Below are 17815 nucleotides of genomic sequence, written 5' to 3' on the forward strand. Positions count from 1 at the left end.
TATAAGTTAATTGAACTGCAGTTTGTGAAATCATAATTAATACTGATTTTCCAACAAATGTCTTCTAAATGTTTATTGAATGAAAGTCAGCAGACATTATATCCAAATTGAGTTTTGGAAAATTCTGGTACAATATGGAGTTCAAGTTTTCTTTTACATATATTTTTCTTGTCAGAATAAGATATTCCTTAATTTTAAAGGGAAAAACAATGCTTGATGCCCTATAAGTAAACACAATCTGGAAGTGTCTGGAAACACCAGGCCAAATAATGGAAGATAAAAGGAATTCTTTTGTGAAATCAAAATATTGTCAAAACAAAAAATATTTTGGATGCTGCAAAAAATCAAATTAATCACAGCACTATTTAACAAAGGTGCAATGAAATATTTTAACACAAGTAATATGTATCTATTTCCACTACAAAAATAAAGTTAACTCTGCCTGATGCAAATACACACTATAATACTTTGCTATGCAAGGCGAAAAAATATGAATTTAGATATATTTTAAATTAATATTCATTGGCATTATGTTGAAGAGCTTCCACTGGAAATTTATATATTAATAGAGTTGATTTGTAAAAGTTAACAACGAAGATAAAATACTGCAAGATCTTTGATATACTGCCATATCTCACACCAGTAATTTAAAAAAAAACAATCCAAAATGTTTAATACAGTAAAAAAGTGAATATAGCCTACTTTATTTTCAGCAAATTTGGATAAAATAATTGATGGATATTATCAAGTTAGCTTTTTATTAGCATCTAAATATACAGGGTTACACCTTGAACTATATTATAAAATTTGTAATTTATATAATGAAATTTCAGGTCAAACATGAACAATAAAACATTCACAAGAAACATGAATAGCTGAGTTTATCATACAGGAAACATGATAGTTTATAAGATGCGACTGATGATAAAATGATAGTTTTTTTTTGAAGCTCTTGTTCATCCATCACAGAAATATATTTCACTGACTTGGTGCACATATGCACAAAAACACATACACAAAATGAATTGGCCGATTTGCTGACTGTGCAAACATACATACTGCTTTACAATGAGTGGAAAGGAAACTAAACACATTATATGGTGGCCAAGTCATCTTGGGACGTTTTACACAAGTGAGAATGAATACGGTTTAGTTCCCTCCGAGACAGAGATAACTCAGCAGTCAATTTTGATTCTTTACTTCGCAACTTCTTTATTTCTGCTTGAAATGCCTAATAAAAACAGTTAAATTCAGAAAAATTTCAATTCTTACTTAGAAATCCACCATGGAGTAAAATGATCTAATATCTTTATTTTTTGACCAAAGAAAATATATATAGCATAAGTTATTCCATGAATGAATTACTAGTTTTCAATGTAAAAAAATGTATATTTTATCAACAGCTGAAGTTATTACTTTTTACAAATGATGTGAAAATTTTTTAGACTTATCTTGAATTTTTTCAAGCTCAAGATATATTTTTAAATGATCAAAAGGAGTTTATGACACAAAAAGAAACTTTAGCAGGTTTTAATGCAAAGAATATTTTTAAGTATTTTAAAGACAAATTTTCAATGGCTCTCCATTGTAGGGTCTCCATTTTATGGTTAAGTGAAAATATACATATTTGTCTTTAAAACGTGTTGAAAAATTTCTTTTAAAAATGAAGGTAGTAGCCTGTTCAATCACATCATCTGATGACTTTATTCAATCTTTATTAAATTTCAGTTTAATTGCCATCTATTTTTCACAAAATAAAACAAAAAGGCTGGTTTTTTTTTTTTCTTTTGCTCGCACAGAGAGGAGAAAAACTCCAGCTATTTGCACAGTCAAAGGGTTGGTTCACATACGTGGAGACAGACATGAAAGTCTGGGAGGAATGATGATGATTGCTGGGAAGGCATGATGATAATGTCAGTTCATATAAACGCATGTACATCAGATCAGTCAGCTCACCTTTGACATTGGGACCTCCCATATCTCTGCCCATGTTGGTTACTTAAAAGATGTAAATTTTCAATATGTGTATATAGGCCCCTTATAGTGTTTGTTATAAATAGCTGGGAAAGATAGGAAATAGAAGTAGATAAACAGTAGTCGTCTCCAGTTATTAGCTGATCACATACTCTGTTGCTTATACTCACAAATCTTAATGCTTTATATGATGCTATAAAATATTATGTGTAAGAACATTTAATATCAAATACTTTGGTATAAGCATAGTGACATGTTTGGAAATTTTCATAAACTTTTTAGGTTTACAAAATTAAAAACCTAATTTAGAGCTTGCGACACTTATGGCAATTTGGCCTGTACATTAGTTTCAGGTAGCTCCAAGGCAATTTGAGACTATGAGAGAGAAAATGTTAGGAATCATTTCGATTACTTTTAAATATCACTTCATTGATCTGTATTTCAATCATTTATAATCAATTCTGATCTTTTTTCAAATATTTCTTACCTATCTCACCTTTACAGAAACTAATAAACAAGATCAATTCAATCCTCATTAAAAGTTTCCGCTCATATTACCAGTAAAACATTCTGACCAAAGTTTTAAATTTTAGTATGTTTAATAAAATTATGCAAGAAAAATGATTCTTTTTTAAATCACCTTTCTTTTTAAATCTTCAATGCTAAAACTTACCAAGTTTTGGTTCTGAAGCTCTGATTTTTCATTCTTTAGCTTACTAATTTCAGCTGTCAATAATTCAAATTGCCTGTCCATAGCTGACATAGAAAAAAATAAATTTTCCAAATATTTTAAAACACTTGGTTGAAAATCAGATTTTTAAGAATCCTTTATTGTTATTCTTCATACATATATATAGGGTGTTTCATAATTGAGTGTCTAAAAGAAATAATAATCCTATGAATGATTATAAAATTAAAATAAAATACAAAACCTGAGCAAAAAAAGATGTTCAGCTATGATAGTGATCAGGGGAGTAACCAGAAATTTCAGCCCTTCCTTATTTTCGGGGGGGACCGAAGTGATAGAACAATAGATTTGGCCATCTTTTTCCCTTTTTTTGGTCATTTTCTCACATTTCGGGCCCCAAGTCCCCCCGCTACGTCCTTGATAGTGACACAAATGACAATTGGAGCAATATGAAATTGCTACCTTTCACGTGCTACAAATAAGTCTCAATACTTGAGACTTCAAAATGATCATAGACAGAGATAGACTTGAAAGTCTGGGGGCATGATGATGTTGTTAATTCATATATACGCAAATACATTAGATCAGTCGGCTTTACTTTTGATGCTTGGGGGGGGGGGGCACCCCATGAAAAATATTCAAAACATGGCAAGCTCTGAAATTTCAATCACCAATATCTTGACAAAATTTCATCGAAATGATATTGGGGAGTAAATTCTTTTGGTACCATTAAGAAAGTTTTAAATTTTATTATTTTTTTATATAAAAGGACTGTATAAAAGTTCTAATTTATAGATTTTCCTCATTTTTTTCACGTACTGCAATTCTGGAGGAATTAATGAACTATTATACTCTGAAAGTGCCTCTGCAGAATTTCCCTCTTTTTACTGATTATTTTATTTTGACTTCAGAATGAACCTTAAATTTTTATTTGGACATTTATCATGAAACACCCTGTATATTTAAATATGAATGAAATGAATAGCAAATGAAGTTGTTAAATAGAGAAAACAAAGCAATCAAATGAAAAAGTGTGGCTTTTATATGATGAACACTAGGAAAAATGTTCATTAAGGAAAGGTTCCTCTTGCATTGTCTTAGCATTTTCATATTTCTTTTAATGCTCACATATTTCTTCCCACTTTTCATGTTTGTCTCTATGCTTTATCTTATTTCAATGGGGGGGGGGAGGTTCATTCATATTTGAAGTTTAATGCAACTTTGTGGTGCTAGGCTTGAAATATGGGTTTTTTTTTTATGCAATGAGGCATGGATCCAGGGTGATGTATTGAAGGGAGGTGACTTATTGTGTATTAAGTATTACTGCAGCCCTGTACTTTATAAGAAATTCATTTTTTCGTATCTTGGAGGTCCCCCCATATTCATAGGTGGAGATAGTAAATAACTAGAATACAAATATTAATAATATACTGAAAAAATAAATCGTGAGTGGGAGGAGGGATCAGTGGGACATATGCCCCAATGGTTTTGTAATACTGATTGAAAATGCCTGTGGGACATATATGTCCTGGTGGTTGCAAAAGGGTTAAGTGTTCTTCCTAAATAAACATTGTTTTAAGTATTAATATACCTTTGTTCTTTTTATGCAAAACATTTGTTAATTAAATTTTCACTTCTTTACTTAGTAAAGGGAACATTAATAAAGAAAAGGAAACAAACATCTCTGTAATGCTGTAATTTCCTGCTTATAATCTATAGATACAAATTTCACTACTTAGTGAAAAAATATTGTATAATTGCACGCAGTGCCGTATAATCTGCTTTTTAAATTTCATTCACAAAAAATAAAATTAAAGAATGGAAGAGATTGTTCATGTTTTTGTACAAAAAAAACATTTTTCCCCTACTCAATCGTAGCCCATTTATGAATTTTTGAAAAAAAAATTTCTACAAATCAATTTATAAAAATATTTATTTCAATATTCCAACCTCTCAAGAAAAATCTGCAGGTAACACATAGTGGTACCATAATCCATAAGAAAAATTCCACCCAAAATATGGTATATAAGTATATCATTTCTGAACATTATATAAAAACTAAGGTGGTTTAGGGCTCATCCACTTTGCATTTATCTCCATATGTATAGACGTTATCTGATGAAAAAAGTGTCAGAAATTCAAATATGTTGCATGGCATTGGTAAAGTACTTACATTTGAGCAGATCGCTGTCAGTTGCACTATTCATGTTTCTTAAAATGCATATCTCAGCTAAATTTTTGTCACAATCTTCAACAGCACTGATTTTATCTATCTCTAAGCTACTAATACTCGAGGAATCAGATTCAGACACCTTTGATGGCATGAAAGGAGGGGTACTTGGACTTGAAACAGGAGTTCCTGGATCACTGTTGTTTGCTTTACTCTCAAATGAATGACTATTGCCATTGTTATAACTCTTTTTCACATCTTCTAATTTGGAGCTCTTTGCACTTTAATTAAAAAAAATCATTTTATTTAATTCATTTAAATGCATAAGATCACTTTGCATATATTTGTTTCCATAGTAACAAAAAATAAGAAAACTAGCAATTTCAGAATGCAATTTCTTTTTTGTACATAAACAAGTCTTTTTACAGTAAGTAATTTTTGATGATTTTTCTACCATCATTAAGGGTGTCATTTAAGGTTATTTGATGATCAAATACGGTTTCAGCAACATAAAAAATACCAAACATCAGGGGCAGCCCCACAAAGTGTTACTATAGGGTGGCTTACCACTGCTAAGTGAGAAAGGCCAAATCTGGATTAAAGAAAAAATATTTGATAAAAATTTGTGGAAAAATCTTGTCTTTGAAATTCAAACTATCAATACATTAAATGCCATTATTTGCAGAGGAAAATAACCAATAACTAGATGCATTGCATCTAGCTGAGAACACAGATGGCTAACCAGATATAAATATGACAGTATAATATATGAAGGGATATAAGCCCAGATAAAAGCTTTAATGACTAAATTGCCTATGCAAGGATGACGTCACTCTCCGCTACCATACAAAGGATTTAACAACTGGCTGTTGCAAAGATATATTTTGGAAAGAGAGAAAATTCAACTGCCCCTGTGGGGAATTGAACCCACATCCTTTCACTTTCCGGGTGAACGCCTTAGACCACTAGACTACAGAGGCACCGAATCTCTCAATCTTTCCGCCATCTGGTGGCAGCGTCAGCAGTTGTGAGCTTGGCCTGAGTCTGGTCCGGCCGTCATGTACGGTCCCTTTCAGTGTACACGAGCTCCAAGGAAAGATTGAGAGATTCGGTGCCTCTGTAGTCTAGTGGTCTAGGGCGTTCACCTGGAAAGTGAAAGAACGTGGGTTCGATTCCCTGCAGGGGCAGTTGAATTTTCTCTTTCTCCAAAATATATCTTCGCAACAGCCGGTTGTTAAATCCTTCGTAAACTGCCTATGTTATCCTTTGCACTACTATGCATAGCACAGAGAAATCTGAAGGTTATCTGGGTCATTTTTCTGGAGCTGCTTATACACATGAGAGCATCGTAAAGATGTCTTACATGGGTAAAAATTCTGTCTCAAGCAGCCCCTTCCAAGTTTGGTATTTTTAACATTCTGGATGAAGCAAAAATTATAAATAAACTCTCATATGTTTCATTTGGATACAATCATACCACTTTTATTCATGAAATATTTCAATAAATTTTCAAGTATTTAAAGAACCCGGATTAACCTTGGAATAGTGGGTTCTGAGTTACCTAAAATATGGAAAACATCAATTAATGGAGATGAACTCTGAAAAAAAAAATCAGCTTGCTGATCACCTGTAGATTAATTTTGTCTAATGTGTCTCTTCTCCATACATAGCCAGTTCCAGAGTTTAAGCTAGATAAAAAATTCCTTTAGCAAAAAAATCGAAAATGGGGGGGGGGGGGAAAGCTTTAGCAAAATGCTACAATGCTAATGTAATGATTGATGGTTGGATGTTTACTCGTGTCGTACCTCCTGTACGCATTTTTGCGAAAGTGGCTACTACTTCTCTCACATTCTAAGATTTTCTTTCACATTTTGCGAAAATGTGACCGTAGCTTAAACCCTGGCCAGTTCCCTAATTCTATACTTGCCACTTATTGAATTTGTGTTGAGCTATCCTTGAGTTGATGTGAGCATTTCACCAACCAATGAAAATTGACATTTTTCATTGGCAATGGCTAATCATACAAGGAAAAAGCAACCAGAAATAGGAAATCCTTGGGCAGGTTGCTGTCTGACCTAGATTAAAAACTGCTTAATCAGACTCATGAAATCTGGCTATCTTTTCAATATGAAAAGACTTTGGAAAGATAGTAAAAGTCAATCGTGGCACAGAGCTTAAATTTCTGCATTATGTCATTTCCAATTTCTGGCTGTAGTTTTATCATATTCCACACAAATTTTCTTGATTGACTTCATTGACCAACACTTTTCCCAATGATACCACAACTCTTCATTTTTACTGGAACTCACCATACTTCAACAGTGAAAAAAATATGTGACTTATCTTGGCATGGTCATATGCCTCAGTTGATAGAGATTCTACTACATATTATTCAAAATTGACTGAATGAACATGATTGTAACCATAGGCGGAGATTGACTTGGAAGTCTGGGGGGGGGGCACGATGATGATGATGATGTCAGCTCATATATACATTAGATCAGTCGACTCCACCTGTGACACTAGGGGGGGGGCAATGGCCCCCACCACGCCTCCCCCCCCCCGTATCTCCGCCCACGATTGTAACAAATTTTAGTTGACCTCCTGGGGTTTTATCAGAATCAAACTGTAGTTTATATGAGATTTTTGAACAAAACTGACCTGCTGTTTGAACTTTGGGAAGGAGACCGCTGACAAGAATGTTTGAAGTTCTGATCTCTTTGAGTCTGAAAGTATAACAAAATGAAATATCAAAAATAAAATTATTTATACAAAAAGTCCATTATTTTCTTTACATTATGGATAGGATCAATCATAGGCTGTTTGCACATTGTCAGTTGTTTTTCCTACGGGACAAGTAATGACTAGCAAAAATTTCCTCCTCCGACACGATTTGCGCCTGGGGGGGGGGTGCGCTGACTACTGCTTTTGCACCGGGCGCCACTTGGTCTAAGACTGGCCCTGCTCCCTTGTCATCAAAAGTCAGCAAATCCGAAACCCTTGCCCCTCGATGCTGACATAATACTTGAATGACCCCATATCTATCATATTTGCAAACTTCATTTGGGAACTATACATAATCAGTGGTAAAAGTAATACATGTAGGAAAATTTATCAAACTCACCGAGACAATCAGTGATTATGTATAATAACTAGCAATTATGTATAATCACAGATTTATCATATGTATGGCAACATATACATGAAAACATTGAGGGGGACTGAAAATCACTATTTGTCCCGCACATGCAGGACTCAAGCCTGTATGTAGGAGGTGGAATGATGTGTTGCATTGTTCTTTCATTAATTATTGGGAGGGGGAACTCAGCCCCTCTCACAAAATCTATTATATGGGGGCCCTCAAATAGCCTCAGCCTCCAGGGTCCATCTATGCTACATATATTTATAGTTTGAGAAAAAAACATTTTTCCCAATAGATTTGCATAATCTATTCAAGGAAATTTAAGAAATTTCAAGTTGCGCTGTAATGTTTAGCAACAAGTTCAGAGGTGTAACTATAGATGCATTGTGAAGAAAATTGTTGTATTACAACAATAAAACAAATCCTTATCACTACTTCAGCCAAGATTTATTTTCAGGAATGGGGGTGACTAAAGTGGTAAAAACAAATTCAATCATTTGACAACATACAGCACCTACTAAAGTCATTTCTTCATATATGCACTAAAATAACCTTCCCAGATACCACCTTTCTCCTGCTCCCTATTGCCTTTTTTGTCACACTGTCATGAGCCTCTGAGATGAAATGTGAAAGGTTCTAGCTATTTTTACTTCATGAAATCAACTCTTTGAATTCAAAATTTAATCTACAGAGGATTAATGCACATAATTTTTTTTTCAACTGTGTCAGCCCATAGCTATTTCGTAGCTAAACTGACAGTCTTTAAAATATTCATTATGCAAGATAAAAGTAAAAAAAAACTTAAATTTTTGTATTATAGTTCTCAAATTTCATATTTCAAGTCATGATAAAAGTGGAGTGAAGTGCATCCTGCTCCATAAGATTGTAATTGATAGAGCAAAAAATAATAATTTCATATATGCTATGACTTTCAAATATATTATGATAATTGTTAAAATATTTGCATTTTGGTTCTTGGTCATCTCTAAATATTTTCATGTTTTTGATGAATTTTTTACTTTTTTTTTATTTAGATGAAAAATGAAATTTTCATTAATGAAAAAAATCATTGAAAAAAATGAAAATTTTACTTTTGGTGTTGTATCTCCTGTAGGTGTTATAGTACTGGTTAAACTACTGTTACTGTTGCTTGAAGATGAACGCTTTGGAGTAGAGTGGGCTAAATTTGATTCTACTGAGTGACTTCGATTCCGCCCAGTAAGAACTTTACGAACTGAATCCAGAAAGCCACCACTTGTACCATTAGCATCATGCTTACTATCTTCTGATACTGGTATACCGCAAAAATCAAAGGAGCTTTGACGTAATTTGTCATGAAGGGATTGCAACAAAGAACACCTCGTACGACACTGCGTGGAAAAAAAAATTAATGCAGGAAATAAAACTCTTGAACAAAAGCTTAAATCAACATGAAGCTATATGATGGTATATATAGTTTATGAAATTTGTATTTAAATACAAATTAATATGAAATAGGAAGATAAAACTGATAATCTGAATGAAAATTACAACATCAAATTTTCACAACCACAGCAGAACATTGGAAGCAACAATGAATTATACGTGGTTACTATCAAAATTAAGAACAAATTAATTTTTCCCATTTTATTGAATGAATTCAAAAGTGTATATATATAGGGTGAATGATTTAGTGCCTTTTGCAGCAAATTACTGGCAAACCATTGATCCTAGAAGCATACTTCCAATTAGAAAATGTATCCAAATAAGGTATAGACCTCATGCAAGGATTTGTATAGTTATTAAAATAAAATTTAAAAAAAAAATCATGTTTTATTTAGGCAGCTCATCTTAAAAAACCCAATTAGAAAAAGTTTTTGACCTGTCTCTCCTGAGGAGGCCAATAACAGAAATTCCACATTTAGAAGTGCAATGTTTGAGATATCTGAATTCAAAAATCACTGAAAATGAGAGGAAAGAAGCGTAGAATGAGCTTGCCTGTTAGTTTAAGTGGTTTTTCCCCTCATTTCCAGCAATGTTCGAATTCAAATATCTCAGCAAATATTGCACTTGGAATCGTGGAATTTCTTTTGTGGGCCTCAAGAGTAGAAGAGATAATGCAACAAATTTCTAATTGGGTGTTTAAGACAGGGTAATCATATAAAAAGTTAATTTTTTTTTATTTTGATAACTGTACAACCCCTCGAAATATGAATGACACAACTGAAGTCTACATGTTATTTGGATACTTTTATACTTTTTCCAATTGGAAGTATACCTCTAGGATCAACAATCCACCAGTAATTTGTGGCAAAGGGACTAAAGTTTTCAACCTTTATATATATATTAGTCCTTTTGCCTTCCGCTGTGGTGGTCGAGTGGTTATAGTGACGGACTCGCGATGCGAGGATCCGGGTTCGAACCCCACAGTGGTGGTCGGCTGAAGTTGGTTTTCTGTGGTTCCCAACTTCAAGGTGCGAATGCGAGCCGATCTCCCCGGTAAAAAGTCTCACCACAGAGAGCAACAGGTCTAAAACGTTACAAATATTCAATCATTACACTTCATTCACAATTTGAAGTGTAGATGGCAGCACTGAAATATCATACACAACACCAGCTACACGCTCAGACTGTTAGGTGTGCACACTCACTTTGTTCCAGACTCTGCGACGAAGCTGGGCTGGAAGAGATCTCGGCAACGGGATAAGTCCGGTGGCAGAGACCCTGACGTTCATTCATTCAGTCCTTTTGCCTTTATATATATATATATATTCTCTATTCCAGCTGCCTTTTTGGCGCTGATATTGGTTTGATCAGGCCCGTTGCCAGAAATTTTATTTAGGGAGGAGACTAAAGTGATAGACCAATAGATTTGGCCATCATTTTCCCCTTTTTTCAGTCTTTTTCTCATATTTCAGGGGAGGACCAAACCCCCCCCCCCCAACAACAGCCTTGGATTTGATATATATATATCAAATATATTATCTATCAATCTCAATATACATATATATGAGTAGAAAGAAATATCGGATCATGCATACCTCTAGCTGAGAAAATTTCTCAGATTTGTAACATGCAATTTCTGCGTTCACTAACTTTGTCAACAAAAAACTTCTAAGCTCGCATTTCTTGAAAATAGGTGGCGATGGAAGCTTTGGCCCAAATGAGGGAACATCATCTCTTGATGTTACGGAAACTTTATACCTTTAGAATGACGAGCAAGATCATCTCTTGAGAAAAAATGTACAGTTTTCAATTCAATAACAACTATATAATGTATATTTAATGCATAGCAATATGCATTAAATATAATGCATTAAATACATAATACATATGTGAGATCTACACAATTTCATGTGAAAATATTTTGAGGTGGATACTAAGGTTGTTAAAATGAACAGGCGACAAGAGTCTCTGATAAAATGTTCAGTTACAAAAGTGTACATATGCCCTACAAAATCCTGCAGCCATTATGAATGCTGGGTAAAAAATAATGTGTTAGAAAAATTACATTTTTAAAGAGTACAACACCATATTATATATTTTTTTAATTTTGTGGAGTATGCATATGTTTCAAACAACCACATCACAAAAATCTACATGTAGTGGTCACTTTTTTTGTTTCATCACGCGTGTTCATGAATATATAAGCAAGGAGGAAGAACCAAAACTTATATTGAACCTTTTTTTATTGGTTATGGTTTGTCAGTGTTTGTAATTTAATTAATTCAAATGTTGAAATAGCTTCACAGAAAGTCATTTCATGGATATTTCAATTGAAATCAGAAATTTGATAATAAAATTATGAAAACAAATAAATATTATGGAAACATTATCAAAATTTTTGGGAAAATTGCTCTAATGTCATTAGAAACCGAGTCATCCAGTCACATATGGTTGATAGACCTCATAGTGATTGTGTTGGGGTTCTGAATGACCATAATGCATGATTGGTTGTAAAATTAAATGCAAAATTATCAGCTCTTAGATTACACAGAACATCAGCAACAACCAGCAAAACTGTATATTCTGAATCTATAAGAAAACTTTTCTGATCTGAAGGATTTCATGGGAAAGTCCAAAAGAAAAAGCCTTTGATATCTACTACAGAAAATAAAAAAAGACTTGACTTTGCGATTTGTTCTTAGCAGTTCTGTTCAAAATAATTGAGTTTTTAAAAACTGTCATAGTAACCAATGAAAGTAAATATAATATCATTAGAAGTGATGGTCATGGAAAAATTTTTGGCAGCAAAAAATGAAATGTAAAAATCTGACTACCACAGTCAAGCATTGTGGAAGAAACATTAGATTGGGGATCCATGTCTCAGCTGGTGTGGGAAAATTAATCTTCCTTGAAGGTTAATTGGAAACTGATGGATGTTCCAAAGCACAATGCACAGATTGTAGAGGAATGGCTCCTGTACAAGGTAACTAATCAGCTTTGTTCACCTGTTCAGTCATCAGACTTGAATGCCATTAAGCACTTATGGGATGAACTCAAGAGAAGATTTCGGTAAAAAAAAATACAATATCATAAATAGAAATTGCTTGATAGAACTGATGCAAGCATGGGTCTGAAATAACGTTATTTTAGATCCATTCAGACCATATTACAGAAAATTTGGTTCAGTCAATGCCCAATACTTTACAGGCAGTAATTGATTTTAATGACAAGTCCACAAAATATTAAATTATTTATGATGTATAAATCTTGAATTTAACTTTTTCTTTTTTGTGTGCATAAAATTTTTCAGTGTCTTTATTTTAAATGAAAGTATTTGTGACTTTATGTGTATAATTTTTTTTTGTTTCTTTCAGAAACATCTATGTGTTAGAGTAAAAAATAATAAAGATCTCAAATCTTTTTAATTTTTTAAATGCATTCATTAAAGTTGTATGTAGACTTTTATGACTGACTGTATATGTGCCAGTTAGAAGTGACTGCTTTGGCTTTAAGGCATAAATCACATTGTTTTGCAACTGGTTGTTAGCTTTTCCAGTTTAGCAAACTGATGTACGTCCTTCTCAAATGCAGCCTTGGTCTGTAAGAGTAATCAGTCTTTGACTGCGGCATTTGAGACAAATCTTTGCCCTTTTAGTTACTTTTCAAAGGGGCCAAATAAGTGAAAGGCACAAGGTGACAGGTTCACATTGTAGGGCAGATGTTCGAGTACTTCCCAGAAAAATTTAGTGAGAAGGTTAGTTGTTTGCTAGAACATATGTGAGCAGAAATTATTCTGCAATACTCCAACACTCCCGCTTAACAAGTTACAGGGTGTTTGCTATATTAACATCAGGCCATAAAGAACAATGTCTGGCTGCAAGACCTGACTGTTGTCAGTGGCTCTGTGTTCAAGGAGCTGTTGTCTTTCATTATCAAAGATGATGGTTAACATGGCAGTTATGATTTTCATCCTGTTCTAACTTTTGGATACTAGCGATACTACAGCAAATTCTGTAAAAGTAATTGTGTAAATGATGTAATGCATACTTAACATTAATCACATTATGCTGTGTGAAACATCACACTTGGCTTTTGCATAATGTGCTGGGTATTTTCTCTGTAGTTTGTCTTCTTTCCATTTGACTACGCCATTTACATTGTTAAATCTGCTTTAGATGTTCTTAATTCAAAATATATGTTCTTGAGTTTATTGCTACCATTTCTACTCAAAATAATTCATTGATTCCTACTATAGCTATACTCTTTGAACACTTTTAAATTCTAATATATCATTGTGGCTAAATCTCCATTTTATGCTGAATGAAATGAGTTTAAGCCAAAAAAAGAATATATATAGTTAGTTCATTATATAGTCTATTACATTCTCATTAATTGGCAATACATTTTCAAAAATGTTCAATTCCAAATAAAAAATAAAACTTTAATACTAAAACTTATGATTGTTCTCTGGCATTTGAGTGCTCAATTTATTATTAATATCAATATAATCAATATATTTATGTTGTGTGTATGGCTCTATCTCATCATGAGAACAAGGTGTTTGGCCTATAATGCTTTTCAATAATGGCATTCATTCCTAGAAGAAAACATTCTCCCTTAATATCATTCCTCTAAATTAAATTTTATAAATTTATTCTGAAAAATAACTTATTCTCAAAAGGTTATAAATAGGCTAACCTATTTATAGAAGTATATACATTGTAAATTCAAAGAAATTCGTATGAAACCATAGTTTTGATTTCTTACCTTGTATTTTCTGTTAATGGATCTACAGCCTGAACAACAATGAAGCTATGCAAAAAGTGTGATGCAATCATGCTTGGCATAAATGGCGTGTTAGCTTCTTGAAAAACAACTGTAACTATGTCATTTCCAATGTGACGTTTCCTTTGCAACTGAAAAAAACCTAGCAATTACAAATGCATGTAAAAAGTCTGTAAAGCACAATTCAGGCCTATATACTATATCAAGGTTTCATGAAACTATGCATGTAGTAGGACTATACAAATTTTATAAATCTTTACAGGGTTGATTTAACATATGAGACAGTTGCAGATAATAATTCAGAGATCCGTAATTTTTATTTTTTTGAATAGCATTTTTTTTCAAGGTAATTACATTGGACGACAAGATATTTTTTAAACTAGTAAATGTTTTTACAGTGGAAATCTTGAACAGTGCAATTTTGAGAAAAAGCTTGATTCATCGATTAGAACCTTAATCAGCTAGACCTTTGAAGAAACTAGGGTCACTTAGAGTATAACTTAAAAAAATTAGAAAATTAATTTCTATTCAGCTCATTATTCTTACTTGCTGTGTGTCTGCCTTTGAGAAGGGCAAAAGAGTGGAAACATGAAACATCATTTCTGCACCTTCATATCTTGTATATACAGAATCGGTGCCAGTTTGTCCCCATTGTGTGTCAAGGCCTCCTCTGAAACTGAAAGAAATAGGTTATTATATAAAACCCGTGTCACACAGGATAGAAAACTAATTTTAGTTGATATATTGTGAGTTTATGGTTATTGCATTATAATATTTATATTCATTTTGTTACATCATGTTTAATATTTTATTAAATATTAGCCTATGTTTTATAAATGTGCACTCAAAGGCTGCTTAAAACATAACCTGCAATTTAAAGATAATTGAAAACTAAGTTCTGTAAGTTATGAGGATGACACACTGTTGAGAAACAGATTCATTGTTTGAGATTATTTTATTGGATTCATAGTATGGTAATATTTGAAACTACACTTCTCCCCTCTATATACACTGCTCAAAACAATTAGGGGAGCACAAGGTTTTAACAAAATTACGCAAAGATGTATACCGATAAATAACAAAATGAATCGTCCATAATTTAAAGCCTAGCAGGAAACGGAAGAAGAAAACTTCATATGCAAATCAAAGTTCATGACGTCAAAAACCAGAAAAAGGAGATAAGGGCAGAAATCGGGATGTTGCAGAAACGTCTGTTTTACTGCCGTAACTGTGAAATTCGATTGCGCAGTATTTTTTTTTTGAGACAAGGTGACTTGAGGATGTCTCAACAACGTGATTTACCGGAATCCATGGCATGGCGTGTTATAGGCAGACTGGAATCCGGGCAAACACAACGTAGTGTCGCGGACGCTGTTGGAGTCGCCAGAATTGTTGTTGTAAGGCTGTGGAATCGATTCCAAGAAACAGGAAATGTTAGACGTCGACCAGAGCAAGGTCGGCCACGCGCCACTACAGCAACTGATGACCGGTATATACGGTTAACAGCCCGTCGAAACAGAACAGAGAATGCTACGCAGCTGCAAAGACGGTTGCTCTTGGCAACAGGACGAAGGGTGTCCAGCCAAACAGTACGCAATCAGCTTCATGAGGGAGGGCTCTATGCATGTAGGCCAATGGTCTGCATTCTGTTGACCCCACGCCAACGTGCGGCCCGAAGAAGATGGGCTGCTGAACATCGAGATTGGGAGCAACATGATTGGAGCCAAGTGCTGTTTACAGACGAGTCCCGATTCAGTCTGGAGTGTGACACCCGACGTGTTCTGGTATGGAGGGACAGGGGCACTCGAAATAACCCCGAATTCGTTCGTGAAAGGTCACAATACAGACGAGCTGGTTGGATGGTATCGGGTGGAATCAGCATAGGCAGATGTACGGACCTGCATATCATTCGGAATGGCACTTTGACGGCCCGAAGGTATGCAGATGAGATACTGCGACCTCATGTCATCCCTTATGCTGGAGCCATTGGAGATTCCTTTGTTTTCCAGGATGATAATGCCCGACCGCATAGAGCTCATCTGGTGGAGAACATGCTTGAAGCTGAAACAATACAGCGTATGGAATGGCCAGCGTGCTCTCCTGACCTGAATTCAATCGAGCATGTTTGGGATATGCTCGGACGACACATTGCTGCATGACCAAGGCCACCTGTTACTGTCCGAGACTTGCAGATTACACTTCTTGAGGAGTGGAACAGTATTCCCAAAGTCTGATCGATAACCTCATCGCATCCATGGCAAACAGGTGTGCAGCAGTCTTAGCTGTTCAAGGAGACCACACGCCCTATTAAAACTCATGCACCATGTCTAAACAGTACTTTTTTTTATCGTTTACATGTAACCAAATTGTTGCCCTAAATCATCTTTTCATTTTTTTTCCATATTTTCAAAGAATTAAAGCTTAATTCCAAATTTTTTTCCGTCTTTTTTCTGTATTGCGCATTGATACGCGTGTACTATCCATTGTATGCCAATACGTGGCTGTCTCGCACGGTTTTCTTCACTTTTTTGCTTGCTCCCCTAATTGTTTTGAGCAGTGTAGTTGAATTTCTGCATCTGAAAGAATAATGGTAAGCATAAATTTTTATGTAATAAAACTTGTTCACATTTTTATTAATCATTTAACAATAAATTTATTATGGATAATATATATTTACAACATTTATGCATCACTAACCCTTGGAAATTTTTAAGTTCAACTCTTTCACCCAAAATGTCCAGGAATTCATCCATTGCAGGACTGTGAGACATATTTCCAAACATTTCTTCTTCTGTTATCTGAAAAGTATATGTTCAAAAGTAAAAGTATGTATAAAAGTAAATTTCATTTTGCATTAACCTTTTACGGGTCAAATTCAGATTTGAATGGATTTTTGTAATTTATCCCTTTTATTTCCCCTTATGATCATTTAGTTTAGAGCAGTGTGGTTCTCAAATATTTTGTAATTGTGTACCCCCTAAAATCTTGGTGTCTGCAATGGACCCCCAATTTATAGCAGAAGAAACTACAGCCATCTATCAGAGGACATTCTATCCAGTACTAGCAAATGTGATGTAACAGCAATACCTGGACTGCATGAACTAAAACAATGTCTCCTACTCCTATCAAGAGATGTCATCAAGTTCAATTTTTGTCAAAATCATAATATTACTACTGCAGTTTACCAATGTTGTGCAGTGTTTTTTCACATTAATTTAATTAAAACTTATGTAAAATGTTATTCATTTTTTCAACTAGCTGTAATTTTTTTTTATAATTCTACAACTGGGCAGAGGACCCCAAGCAAAAAGGACATGAACCCATGGGGATCCAAACACCCCTGATTAAAGATATCTGGTTTAAAGATATCAATAAAAAAAATTTATATGGTTTTAGAGTTGCTTATGTCCATAGAAACATTAAAATTAAAAACAAAAAAAGATGAAATTTTATTCTTCCTTAAAATTAGGTAATTTAAAAAACAAACTTGTAAAAAATGTGCTTAAATAAATGAAATTTCGTAAATTAAGTTTAGAAAATCTCATACATTCAGAAAAAAATATTATTTTATGAATGAAATTTTTTTTTTCTAATTAATAAAAGCGATGTTCCCAATTGGGAACATTTCGCT

The 17815-nt window shown here is 33.8% G+C and overlaps 1 protein-coding gene and 1 non-coding gene across 3 annotated transcripts in view; one reads left to right on the plus strand and one right to left on the minus strand.

The window, feature by feature from the left end:
- Positions 1–732: 732 nt before the first annotated feature.
- The window catches only part of LOC149085467 (rap1 GTPase-activating protein 1-like), a 117069-nt gene continuing 99986 nt past the window's right edge, over positions 733–17815 (minus strand). The window contains exons 10-18 of one of the 2 annotated variants that reach the window (XM_089233486.1): positions 16882–16982; positions 14731–14860; positions 14167–14315; positions 10995–11157; positions 9066–9344; positions 7494–7558; positions 4836–5113; positions 2648–2730; positions 733–1231 (exon numbers count right to left, since the gene is read on the minus strand). In XM_089233486.1, coding sequence (XP_089089612.1) covers positions 1094–1231; positions 2648–2730; positions 4836–5113; positions 7494–7558; positions 9066–9344; positions 10995–11157; positions 14167–14315; positions 14731–14860; positions 16882–16982 — 1386 coding nt within the window. In that variant the 3' untranslated portion in view covers positions 733–1093. The remainder of the gene's footprint in view (positions 1232–2647; positions 2731–4835; positions 5114–7493; positions 7559–9065; positions 9345–10994; positions 11158–14166; positions 14316–14730; positions 14861–16881; positions 16983–17815) is intronic. The other variant, XM_089233487.1, reaches the window with a different exon arrangement.
- On the plus strand, positions 5946–6019 carry TRNAS-GGA (transfer RNA serine (anticodon GGA)). Its single transcript has one exon. It is a non-coding gene; the product is annotated as a tRNA-Ser (tRNA).

Source organism: Pholcus phalangioides, unplaced genomic scaffold (assembly GCF_987345545.1).
Source record: "Pholcus phalangioides strain wild (caught in Gottingen) unplaced genomic scaffold, Ppha-v1.0 ptg000007l_1, whole genome shotgun sequence".
Classification (NCBI taxonomy): Eukaryota; Metazoa; Arthropoda; class Arachnida; order Araneae; family Pholcidae; genus Pholcus; species Pholcus phalangioides.